The 12767-nt window shown below is 42.8% G+C and overlaps 1 protein-coding gene across 2 annotated transcripts in view; it reads left to right on the top strand.

The window, feature by feature from the left end:
* The window catches only part of PUM3 (pumilio RNA binding family member 3), a 335043-nt gene that overhangs the window by 198495 nt on the left and 123781 nt on the right, over positions 1–12767 (top strand). For both annotated transcript variants that reach the window (XM_053205311.1, XM_053205310.1), the window contains exons 6-7: positions 2491–2668; positions 7642–7732. In XM_053205311.1, the coding sequence (XP_053061286.1) occupies positions 2491–2668; positions 7642–7732 (269 nt within the window). The remainder of the gene's footprint in view (positions 1–2490; positions 2669–7641; positions 7733–12767) is intronic.

The raw sequence follows: 12767 nt of genomic DNA, 5'->3' as shown, positions 1-12767 counted from the left end.
TGGGATGAGCACTGGGTGTTGTATGGAAACCAAGTTGACAATAAATTTCATATTAAAATAATAATAATAATAATAATAATAATAATAATAATAATAATATAAAATTGCCGTGTTCTTTAAATGCACCAGAAGCAGTGGGAAGTATTTGTTATTATTTGTTCAAACGCTGTTATAACAATGAAAAATGTGCTGTAACCTCAATGTCCGGTAACTTGGGGTTGGTTAAATGAATCAGAGTATTTTCTGAAATACTATACAACCAGTAGAAATGGGGTTGTAGAAAACTTCATGGAATGGCGTTTAAAACAGAACTTCCTGACAGGTAGGCCAGGACGGATATAGTGATGCCCTTTGTCCCCGTGGGAGCTAGTCAGGTTCTAGTGCAACCTGAGCCCTCAGCTCAAATATCTCAAGGTGCCAAAACAAAATATTTTACATTTTCATAAACAGAGAGACACTCACATGTCTGCTGAGGGATATACTTTGCCTACATCTGGATATGACAATACAAACGATCTTTATTTTCATGTTTTTTCTCACCTGTGTTTCTCTTTTTTAATGCATAGTACTCTTTAACAAAAATAATGTGACAGTAACAATTTTAAAACTTACACAGCCTTTAATACACTTTATCTTGTTTTATCCTCAAGCCGGCCTGTGAGATAGGCACTACTATTATTCTTTTTACTATATAAATGCTATTTTTAAATTCCATATTTGAAGCTATTAAGAACCGAACAAGTTGATGCAGGCAGAAAGGAAAAGGTGGAAATGAGATATTTCTCAAAGGTAGACATAAGAGAACACAGTTACTAATTGTCTGTGGGAAGCAGCTAGGCCCCCAGGATGTTGAAGATTATTGTATTCGTGAACAAAAGAGAATCAAGGAAATACAAGATTATATAGAAGTTTTAAGAAAGTCTAGAGGAAGCTGAGAAGAGCAGGGCACCAAAAGCCTTAACCTTTAGGCTTTGTCCCTACAGGGAAAAATCCCATGAGCCCCATGACCTAGATTTCCACATGTATCATCCATGATAAAATGGAATTCCAAGAGTCCTTGTGGATGGACCAATGTCGACAGTGGGTGACACATTCATAGTTTTCTTCATTGTTTTTCCAGATCAGAGATTAATTTATTCCGTCTTAAAAAAAAAAAAAAAAGTTTAAGTAGGGGCACCTGGGTGGCTCAGGCAGTTGAATGTCCAACTTCAGCTCAGGTCACAATCTCACGGGTTCGTGAGTTCGAGCCCCACGTCAGGCTGTGTGTTGACAGCTCAGAGCCTGGAGCCTGCTTTGGATTCTGTGTCTCCCTCTCTCACTGCTCCTTACCCGCTCATGCTCTGTCTCTGTCTCCTTCAAAAATAAATAAACATTAAAAAAAAAAGCTTAAGTAGAAAAGACTTTTAATAAGTTTATGGGGCATGTGTTGGTAAGCAGCACCCTAGAAGGACTGTCTCGAGGTGAAGGTTATCCTAGCTATGTGACGAAGTAATCAGAAATGGAACAAATGCAATGGAATCATGACGAACACATGGTGTGCCACATTCATGACAAAGAAAGGGATCAAGTTGTGAAAATACAAAGTGAAAGTTGTCTGTGCATAAACACAACGAGCAAAGGTCTAAGAGTCTCGGAGAACCACAACTCCAAAAGGAATGTGCTGTCTACATTTATGCTCATGCGTATAAGATGTTTATTAGGAAATGTATTTTTCAGGCAGTAGAAAGACATAAATGTAATAATGCAAGTTCTTTGACATATTTGGCATTAAGAAGAAATACATTAGAAATATAAAAATACAGATCTCTTCAAGGTCCCACTTTGAGGAGAACTCAAAGTTATTAAACAGAATACAGAAGACATCAAAGAAAAATGAGTACATAACTGTAAAATGTGCTTCTGCAGAAAGGGCAAGAATGTGCTCTTACTTATTTTTGGAATCCAAAGGCCAAAGGATAATTTCATGAGCGTCAGGATCATTAATTTGTGCAAGATTCTTGTAAAGAGCTCTTTGGCGTCTTTACTGAAGGCAGAATGATGGAAAAATAAGCCGAAACCATGAACAAAAAAACAATTCCTCAAAAGTACAGGCGCATATGAATATACACATACGCAGACAACACCCCCACACACCTTCATGCACACACACACGTGTACATGTGTGTAAAGAGTCCGGAGAGGGGTATACATCAAACTCTCCATAGTTACTATTTGCATGTGGCACAATTACAGGTGTCTTTATTTGTGTCATATCTGTGTCTTCTCACAGTAAACACGAACTATTTGTACATTAAGAAAAACAAGTTTGTTTTTTTTTCAAGGGTTTATAGAAACAAACATGTCTCTTCCCTCTCATCCCTATCACGGTGTCAACCCTTAATCTGTAGACCTTTTTTTTTTTTTTTTTTTTTTTTTTTTTTTTTTTTTTTTTTTGTAAGACCCTGTAGAACATCAGTACTGGCACCTAGCACCCTGTCTTATCTTTTTCAGATGCTGGTGAAAAATAACCACCTTTCAGACAAGATCATTGTTTTGCCAGGGAAAATCGAGGACATCTCTCTTCCCGAAGCCATCGACGTGATCGTGTCCGAACCGATGGGGTACATGCTGTTTAATGAAAGGATGTTGGAGAGTTACCTTCATTCCAAAAAGTGGCTAAAAGCAAATGGTGAGTTGGCCAATTCCCGATTCAGAAGATAAGCTAACTCTTCCGTAAAACTTTACCATCCTCTACCCCCCATATTTAATTTAATTTTGGGCAGAAAGGAGGGGAGGGCATTTCTATGATAGCAGTTTTTAAATTTTTCTCATCTTAATCTTCCATAAGAAATCAGCTAGTCTCCAGCCATAAAGCCACAGAGGGTAGTGTGCTGCACAGTATTAAATAGGGGTAGAGAGGACCAGTTCCGAGCTATATATTTGTGTCCTGTTTCTATCACTTTCTTCATTAAGGAACTTGGCCGGACACTTGACCTTTTGACTTTGGTTTTGTCATCTGTATATTAAAAATAACCTCTAAAAAAAACTTTCTATGGGCGCCTGGGTGGCTCAGTCAGTTGGGCGTCCGTCTTTGGCTCAGGTCATGATCTCACAGGTTCGTAAGTTCAAGCCCTGCGTTGGGCTCTGTGCTGACAGCTCAGAGCCTAGAGCCTGCTTCGGATTCTGTGACTCCCACTCTCTCTTCCCTCCCCGGCTCGCACTCTGTCTCTCTTTCCCTGTGATCAGTACTGAGATGATAATATAAAATCCCGCATTCTTTTTGTGCTTACCAGGTATCTACATGTGCTAAGCAATCTACATAAATTCATTTATGAGGATCTTACCAAGTGTGAAGGTTGGAGGTTTTTAATTTATTTGAAAGGTCAGCGCTGAGGTTCTTGGTGATTTTACGGTCCTCCCCCATGGGATGTTTGGCAATGTCTGGAGACCTTTTGGTTTGTCACAACTCAGGGAGGGGAGCTACCGGCATCTGGTAGGACAGGCCAGGTGGGTTGCTCAATGTCCTTCAGAGTATAGGACCGCCTACCCCCCCATAAAGAGCTCTCCAGCCCAAAACGTCAGCAATACCAAGACTGAGACCGGCCCCCATTTATGAAGAGAAAATGGAAGCTCCGTGGGAGCAAAGAACTTGACAAGGACAGACCTCTACTGAATGACAGAGCCGGGGTTCGAACCCAGGTCAGTCTGACCCTGAAGCCCACACTCAGGACTCCTGCATGTGCCCTAACTTTCCTCTCTACTGGAGAGAGTAGACACGCTTCCACAGAATGTCTTTTTTCAAATGGAGCATGGGAAGTGACCAGCCAGTTTTAAAAGTGGCTATTACACTTTAAAAGTGGCTCATTACACTTCGAGCACCTTACCAATGCCGTGGCTCCCTGCCTTGACATCCAGTGAAGACAAAATAGTGACAGCCACCAGCACCATTCTAACTCCCAGTTAGGCAGTACATGCATTCCAAGTGTATGCATGTTGTTTTTTTTTAATTTTGTTTTAATGTTTATTTTTTGAGAGAGAGAGGGAGACAGAGCACGAGTAGGGGAGGGCCAGAGAGAGAGGGAGACACAGAATCCGAAGCAGGCTCCAGGCTCCGAGCTGTCAGCACAGAGCCCAACGCGGGGCTCGAACTCACAAACCGTGAGATCATGCCCTGAGCCGGTCAGACGCTTAACCCACTGAGCCACCCAGGTGCCCCCAAGTGTTATGTTAAGTTAAAGCCTGAGGCTCCTCTATAATTTCCTGCGTGGTTCAAAATGTAGGGACCCTGAGATAAGCACTTAAAAAAGAAACTCCTGCAAAAATAAATGAGTAAAAAGGTAAAGTATACCTGATGTCACAAACTTCGTTAACATGCTTGTTGTGTAAACAGCCCAGGAAGGTCTCCTAAGCCTGTTGTTTACGTGACAAAACTGAATTGTGGAAATGCATGTGAAGGAACAGGCTGCTTGGATTCCTTACTCAGTGCCCTTCAGAAAGAATTCTGACATTTTTTTTTCTGGATTTCTTTTCACATGGCTGAGTACTTGCCACTGGGGAGATTGTGAACACGGTAAATTCACCTGCATCTGTTGAGTCCCTCCAGGCCAAGTATCTAGACCTAATATCGGGGTATTCTTTCCCCCCAGATATTTGTAATGGATATGACTAGGCTGTATATCTTTAACTAGACAAGTAGACATGAATGCCGACTTGATCTTCCTTTTAACCCATGTGCTCCTGAAGGAAGATTGGTTTTTTGCTGATTATTTCTATTCTCCGTGAAAATAAGGCGTAACTTACAACATCAAATAATGTTAAAAAGACTTCTAATAGATAGGAACCCTCTGCCTCACCTCTTCCTGTCCTCACATTTCCCCCACTGAAGGCTATCCCTTTCAGCCGCATCTGCTATTTCTTCCAAGACGTACCTATATATTTTGACATAAAAGTATATTTCGATGTAAAAGTGTATATATTGCTATTTTGTCACTCTCTGGTTGAGAAGTTCACTCCCCTTGCTTCCCTCCCCCCGCCCCCATCTTCTCAATATATTTATACAGGTCCTGAATCCCTTTTCCAAACCCTTGAGGCCAGATGTGTTTCAGAATTCAGAATCTGGAGGACTCGGGACTGGTAATACGGTCGTATTACCATGGATTACTTAAATCTCCAGTGGGGCCTGAGGCAAGGCTCCGTAATGAAACATGTTACATTTCTGCCACAAAACATGGGAATGTGGCTACCAAGTGTGATAAATGAAGGCTGTAAATAAACTCACGTAGGCTCAGGTCAGGGTTTGCTGTCAGATGATGTTGCTGCAAACGTACGAAGCTCGGTTGCTTCACAGAGCTTTTTTTGGATCTCACAATGTAATATAAAGACATATAGACCGAGATCATCATTTGGCGAGATCAGTAATGGACGTTTATATTATGACGACAACGCAAATATCGTTCCGCACTGAGTCAAGGGGTATTTTGTGCATTTGTATTTTCTCATGAAATCTTCTGGTTTTTTTGGAGTTATTTTTTCATTAGCTTGGGTTGTTTTTTTTTTTTAATAAGCTCATGGCCAATTGTTTCCATGCTCCAAGAGGTCAGACAGATCCTCTCAATATGTAGTCTGTGGAGGCCTTCCTTCTGTGGCCCCTCTGTCTTTCTCTCCTACACGGGACATGCTTGTTCCCAGTCCTCTTGCGTGCTTTCCATCATTATTCTTCTGTCTTCTTTCTTGGGGTACACCGTCATTTCAGCAAAGAGTATCCTCTAACAGCTTTTGGAGAAAAGGTATCTGAGAAGTTACTTTTCATTAACCTCTTGGATTATCATTTTGCAGGGTAGGGAACGTGAACTTGGACACAATTTTTACTCAGTATTTTATATTTTATTTATTTTTGAGAGAGAGAGAGAGAGAGAGAGAGAGAGAGAGACAGAGCACAAGTGGGGGAGAGGCAGAGAGAGAGGGAGACACAGAATCCGAAGCAGGCTCCAGGCTCCAGGCTCCGAGCTGTCAGCACAGCCCGCGTGGGGCTCGAACTCACAAACCGTGAGTCGGACGCTTAACCGACTAGCCACCCAGGCGCCCCTTTACTCAGTATTTTGAAGACATCTCTTTTTGGTTTCTGGTTTCCAATATTGCTACTCAGAGGTCCCATAGCCTTCTGACTCCTGACCCTTTAGAGGGACATAGTTTTCCCCCTGGATGCTTTTAGTATCTTGCTTTCTCTCTAGCCTTTCTAGCTTTTTCAGTTCTCGTATTGGGCATGGAGTGAAGATGTTTAATCAGAAGACTCATTTTCCTCAACTCTAAGGATTGTTCTTATATTTTTACCTTTGATGGTCTCTCCCCCTCCATTGTATATCTTTGAAATTCCCGTTAGGCTCAAGGCTCAGAGCATCTCTAAAGCTTCCCAGGTTTATACAAGTAGGGATACATATTGCTTTTCTAAGGTTGTTTAATCTCCTTTTGTCTTGAAATTGAAAACCCACTAAGAAGTCATTATTGTTTTGACACCAGTGCATGAGATTTAGGTGGAGACATGTGGATGATGTAACAATGGAGGTTTTTCTCTGGCCACCTCTGAAAATACCCTAAATAAAACAATCTGTTCTATTTTCACAGACATTGACGGGAGCGTGGTTAAAATATGGGCCATTGACTGAAGATGAGACTCCATGTCGGGATTTTTCCCTTCTGCTTATTAGCTCTGTGATTGTGGCTGAGTGGCTTAAATTTCCCTGTTCCTTGGTTTTCTCATTTATAAAATGGGCCTAATAATAGAGCCGACTTTCTATTGTTAGGAGAATTAAATGAACTAATACTTGGAAAACCCATAAAAAAAAGTTCATGGCAGAGTTGACATAATCTAGCAATTTTAGGCATTATTTTTGTGACCGCATCTCCAATTTCTAAGGCGATTCTCACTTCTGAAATGGGGTTAGTCGTTCATCTTTCTTTGGTGCGCAGTTTCCTAAGTGACTGTGAAAAAGGGTCTCCCTAAAAATGACGAGAATAATAATGCTGATCACTGTGTCTGCCTGTCCAGAAAGGCCTGACTTCAGGCATGCATTCTAGGTGTTTGCCCACGAAAGAATCTGCCTTTCCCAAGGTGGCTGTACGTATCAGGAACAAAACACATGAGTGGGTGTCCCAGCAAGGAGGGTGGTGAACCTCCAGAGAAGCCGAGCTTCTAGAAACACTTAAAAAGATAATCAGCACGACTATACAGGGACGAAGGCTGAGAATGGAAATGATAATGTGACGGAATGATGGGAATGTAAATTATTTTCAAAGCTGTTTTTACAACAATAAGATTTGTAAAGTGAAGGAAGGGCACGGAATTCACAGCACAGGACATATAGGGAGGAAAAAGCCAAAAGCAGAGAAGGCAGTACGCCAGGTTCGATGTCTCACCTAATTCCCCATAAGCTTTGATTGCAGCATAGCTTTGTGACTTGCATTAGTATTCCCTTCTTATATTTCCTCCAGTCTTCTGCCTAATTTTTTTTTTATCCTGGCTTCGAGGCAAGATTAGTTTTCAGCCTCTTGTGTAATAACTGAAATAGAATGAAAGAATATGATGGCCAAGTGGCAGGTGGGTGTACCCTTCTCTCAGAAGGCTGTGGAAGTCAACGTCTGGGTCTTTTGTCTTTTGCTCTTTAGGAATGATGTTCCCGACCTTCAGTGACATCCACTTGGCCCCCTTTTCTGACGAACAGCTCTACATGGAACACTACTCCAGAGCCAACTTTTGGTAATGTTCTCTTCTCTCTTCCATTCCTTTTCCCTTAGAGTAAGCCAGAGTTCGGCATTTTGGGTTACCCAGTTGGCGGGGGGCTGGGGGGGCAAGGAGAGGGGTGCTGTGCATGCATAGGATGTTTAACAGCACCCTTGGCCTCTACCTACTAGTTGCCAGGAATGCCTTTTCCCCCGTTGTGAAACCAAAAATGTCTGTCCAGATATTGCCTAATGTCCCTGGCAGGGGAAGCGGGGCACAGAATCATCCCCTGTTGAGAATCACTGGAGTAGACAAACCAGGGAGCTGCTTACGCACTGTCACCCATCCAGAAGACCACCTGTTGCTGGAATGACAGCATCCTCCCCCTGCCTGCTGGCCGTTTCTCCCCACTGAACACCATCCACTCCTTGGGCTCAGAGCTATGGCTTCCGTTAGAACGCACCTCGCGGTCAGAGGGCATGGGAATCAGTACCTCTTGATGTACATGAGTCGATCAAAAATTTTTTCTGGAGTTTTCTCACCAGTTGGCTATTGGCTTTTGGACGGTTCGCTTTCTCTCTTGAGACCTGGTTTCTTCGCTTGTAAAACGAGAACCAAGACAAAGCCGCCGCCGGTTCTAAACCGCCATTCTTGCTGGCATTCTTTTTTGAGAACTGGTTTTTACAAGGAGAATGATGATATTGGACCCACGGGAGGGAGAAACAGAACAGATACCCTCCGAGTGGGAATGCTGGGTGTGTAGGAGGACAGGCATGTACTGGCATATGGAAGCGGATGGATGCTAAAATTTAAGCTTTGAGTTCCAGCTGACGTACGTAGAGCCTTCCAACACAGAGATATATCCACAGTTGATTTCCGGGTTTTTTTTTTTTTTTTTTTTTTTTTTTTTTTCTCTTTGCAACCCTCTCTCTTGGTGAAGAAGCAGCAGATAGGAGGCACTTTGGTTTCCCAGGTTACCAGCTCTTTGAGGAGTAGGGTCAACGGGCTGAAATTCTTCCTTTCTCTCTGATTTTTTTTTTTCTTGCAAAATAGGCTTTCCTAGCACAGACTTGCACTTCGTGGTTTCGGCTCAATCTGTACCTTTGAAGCTCCAAGCCACATACTTCCCAATGGGGGTGAGTGGCTTCTTGGAGCATGGCGGGGGAAGACCCTAATTATGATCATTGTTCTTTGGGCTCCTGCCGACCCTCAATGTTTATATTTTAAATATAAGCCTCCTGAGTAGGCGAAGAGGTTGGAGAGGCAGGAATTTCAGGTAACGGAAGAGACCAGACTCCTTCCCCCAGTGGGGCCGCGGGGTAGCGCGTTGTCCGGGTAGCTTCGTGTGCCTTCCCACCTGTTACCACCTGCCGCCAGCTTAGCTCCCTGCGAGTGAATGGTAATGATCACAGCGGATTGGCCAGGCTCACCAGCAGCATACAAACATACTGCTATTTATTCCATCTAAAAAGAAAAAAAAGAACCTTTTTTCTGTCTCACTTCCCCAGTTAGCCACCACCCATCTCTCTGAGTCCCTCTGCAGCCAGATTCCTCAAAAAGGGTCGTCTCTCCTTCCAGTCTCCAACTCTTTCCTTCAGTTTCTCTCTTAAGACATTCCTCCGTGGCCACTCTTACCAAGGTCGCCGGTCTGCCGACCTCCACGTGGCTACATCCAGTGATCAGACCTCACCTGTCAGCTTATTTAGCCCACGCCAGCTTTTGAGCAGCGTTTGAAACGCCCAAAACCACCTTTTTATTTCTCTCCTTTCTCACTGGTCGCTTTCTCAACCAGTCCTCCTCTGGTTCTTACCTGTCTCCTTCACCTGCTGACGTTGGAGTGCCCCAGGACACAGTCTTGGAGCTCTTCTTCGTCCACAGTCACTGCCTTGGCAAACTCACCCATTCCCGTAGCTTCAGATAGCATCTGTACACTCCTGATTCCCAAGTGTATCTCCTGAGCTCAGACATGTCCTGGAAACTCCATATTGTTACAGCCAGCCGCCCCCTGCGCATCTCCCCTTACAGAGACGTACCATCCAAACTCAACTCGTCTCCCCCACTTCCCCTCAAAATCTGCACCGGTCATGGTCTTTCCATCTCAGCCGATGGTAACGTTGTCCTCCCAATCATTCAGACCCCAGACCTTGAAGGCCTCTCTTTCTTTGTCACCGTATCTAAACCATTGAGAAGTTCTGTTGGTTCTACTTTTGATTATACCCAGGACCCTGTCCAGTCTCAACTATATTCACTCTTCCCCTTTGTTCCCAACACTGTCCTCTCTCATCTCCATTACTGTGACCGCTTCTTAACCTGTCTATTCCCAGCATTTCCAAAGCCTTCTGGTAAATTCTGTCCAGTCAGGTTCCTCATTTCCCAGGACCACGTTCATTCAGCTCCCACCACATAGGCTTCCTTGCTGATTTTCAGACATATCCAACCACCTTGGAGCCCTTGCATTTGCTTATCCTCTTATGTGGAATACTTTCCCCCCACTATTCACATGGCTAATTCCTGCACCTGCATAAAGTCTGTCAAAATGTCAGCTATCCTGGGCATCCTATAAAATGGCGGCCATAGCACTCCCTATCCCACTCTTCCTGCTTTGTGTTTTTCCTCTAGCACTTATCACCTCCAAAAAGAACTATAATTCCTTTATTTGTTATTGTTTACTGTCTCCATCCTTCCTGATAAAATGTAAGCCCTGCAGAAGACCAAATTCTGTCATTTTTCACTCTTGTATCCCAAACACCCTACATTTCAAGTGCCTGTCACATGGTAGGTCCTCAATAAATATTTTTGAATGAGTAAAAACTCCAGTAATCTCAAGTGAGTGTGCAAATAATTACTGTTAAATTTTAGTTCTCTCTTCAATTTCTCTATTAAAAAAAATAATACCGTGAATATCATTTCACAGCTTTTTTACTGTTTAAAATTTTATTTTTTATTTTTATTTAGTTTTGGTTTCAGGACCTTGTTGACTTGTTCTCAAATTTTCTCAATATTCTCTTGCTGCAGAGTATTTCTTTTGTTACTATATCATAGTTTATCAACTCAAGCTATCCAATGTTGGATATTAAATTATTATTATTTTTTTAATCTTTATTTTTGAGAGAGAGAGAGAGAGCAAGCAGGGGAGGGGCAGAAAGAAGAGAGGGGACAGAGGATCTGAAGCAGGTTCTGCATGGACAGCAGCGATCCCAATGCGGACTTCAAACTCATGAACTGTGAGATCATGACCTGAGCTGAAGTTGGATGCTTAAGCAACTGAGCCACCCAGGTGCCCCTGGATATTAAACTATTTTAATTGCTAATTTAATCCTATAAACTTGATAAGAAACAACACTAAGGGGTCTGTCTGCATGGCTTAGTCGGTTGAGTGTCCCAACTCTTGATTTCAGCTTGGATCCTGATCTCACAGTTGGTGGGATCAAGTCCCATGTCAGGCTCCACGCTAAGCCTGGAGCTTTCTTGAAATTCTCTCTCTCTGTCTCTTTCTGCCCCTCTCACCACTTAGAAATTCTCTCTCTCTCTCTCTCTCTCTCTCAAACAAAAACAAAAAAGCAACACTAAGGCATTATTTCTATATTCTACAAGAATATAGAATTTTATAGAATTCTGTATCTTAAATTCTATAAGAAACAATACTACAGTGAACATCCTTTTATAGAAATCTTGGTTTGCATTCTGATTATTTCCTTACAATAAATTGCTAGAAGCAGAATTACTGGACCAAAAGGTGTGAAGAAGGATCTTTAAAAAAATTATTCTTATATATTGCCAAATTGCCCTGTAGAAAAAGTTTTACCAATTAACACTTCCATCAGGGGTATATGAGAATGTCTGCTGAGTCTTGCCCATACGGGCTATGTTTTTTTAAATGCCAATTTGATTTGAAAAAAAAAAATGGTGGCCAGTTTATTTTTAATCTGTATGTCTTTGATAGCTAGTGCATTTGAATGGTTTTATTTTTAGTCAACAAACACGAAAAAAAATGTTCAAAAAAATATCTAGTTAACAAAATTCCCAGCCTTCACTCTCCTTCTAATTCCCCTCCCTCTATGAAGAGGTTTCTGCATTAGGGTGACTGGGATGAGGCCCTCTGGTTGCACTTGTGCAGGGAAATGGGTGGTGAAAGTGTGTGCAGTTGCCATTACAAGAGGTGTAAAAGTGAGGGGCACCGGGGTGGCTCCGTCGGTCGAGGGCCCGACTTAGGCTCAGGTCATGATCTCGTGGTTCGTGAGTTTGAGCCCCGCGTTGGGCTCAGTGCTGACAGCTCAGCGCCTGGAGCCTGCTTCAGATTCTGTGTCTCCCTCCCCCTCTGTCCCTCCCCCACTCGCTGGTGCACACACACGCGCTCTCTTTCTCTCTCTGTCTCAAAAATAAATAAAAACATTTAAAAAATTTATTTAAAAATTAAAAAACGAGAGGATGACCATGAAAGTGCTGGCTGAGAGGAGGAAAAGCAATGAAAAAAAGTGATTTAGGTATATTCTGGAGAAGGGAGCTGAGAAACTGAGGAATAACAGGCCGAATAAATAAGATCATCAGGTGTAGTCAGTGATCGGTCCTCACCTGACTTTCTCATCAATCAGTACTTGGCACCATTGAGTCATCACTTCTGGAGCCTGAGTCTGGTTTTCCTCCTTCATTATTGGCCCCAACTTGGTCTCCTTGTTGATTCTTCCTCAAGACCCAAGTCTTCAGGGTTGGATTGATTCCAAGTTGGCTCTTACCGTCTTCTCCTTTCGGTCTCTATTCCCCTCCGTACTGATCTCATTCCATCTCCTGGCTGTAAATACGGTCTTTATGCCAGAAACTTCTGTAGTGGGAACTCCAGCCCACACCTCTCCTTGGAACCATAGACTTTAAGTGTCCAACTGGCTAGTGACAAGTCTGTGTGGATGTCTCTTGGGCATCTTAAATTTAACATGTCCAAAGGCAAGCTGCTGACCCTTGTCACCATCCCCCTGCTCACCACTGCAAAACAAAAAGACAACAAGCCAAACAAAACACCCTGCTTCTGCTATAGCCTTGCAATAGCCTTCCAACTTGCTTCCTCTTCTTCCTTGAT

Source organism: Acinonyx jubatus, chromosome D4 (assembly GCF_027475565.1).
Source record: "Acinonyx jubatus isolate Ajub_Pintada_27869175 chromosome D4, VMU_Ajub_asm_v1.0, whole genome shotgun sequence".
Taxonomy (NCBI): domain Eukaryota; kingdom Metazoa; phylum Chordata; class Mammalia; order Carnivora; family Felidae; genus Acinonyx; species Acinonyx jubatus.
The sequence above is the reverse complement of the archived record's forward strand: the minus strand, read 5'-3'. Positions and strand labels throughout refer to the sequence as shown.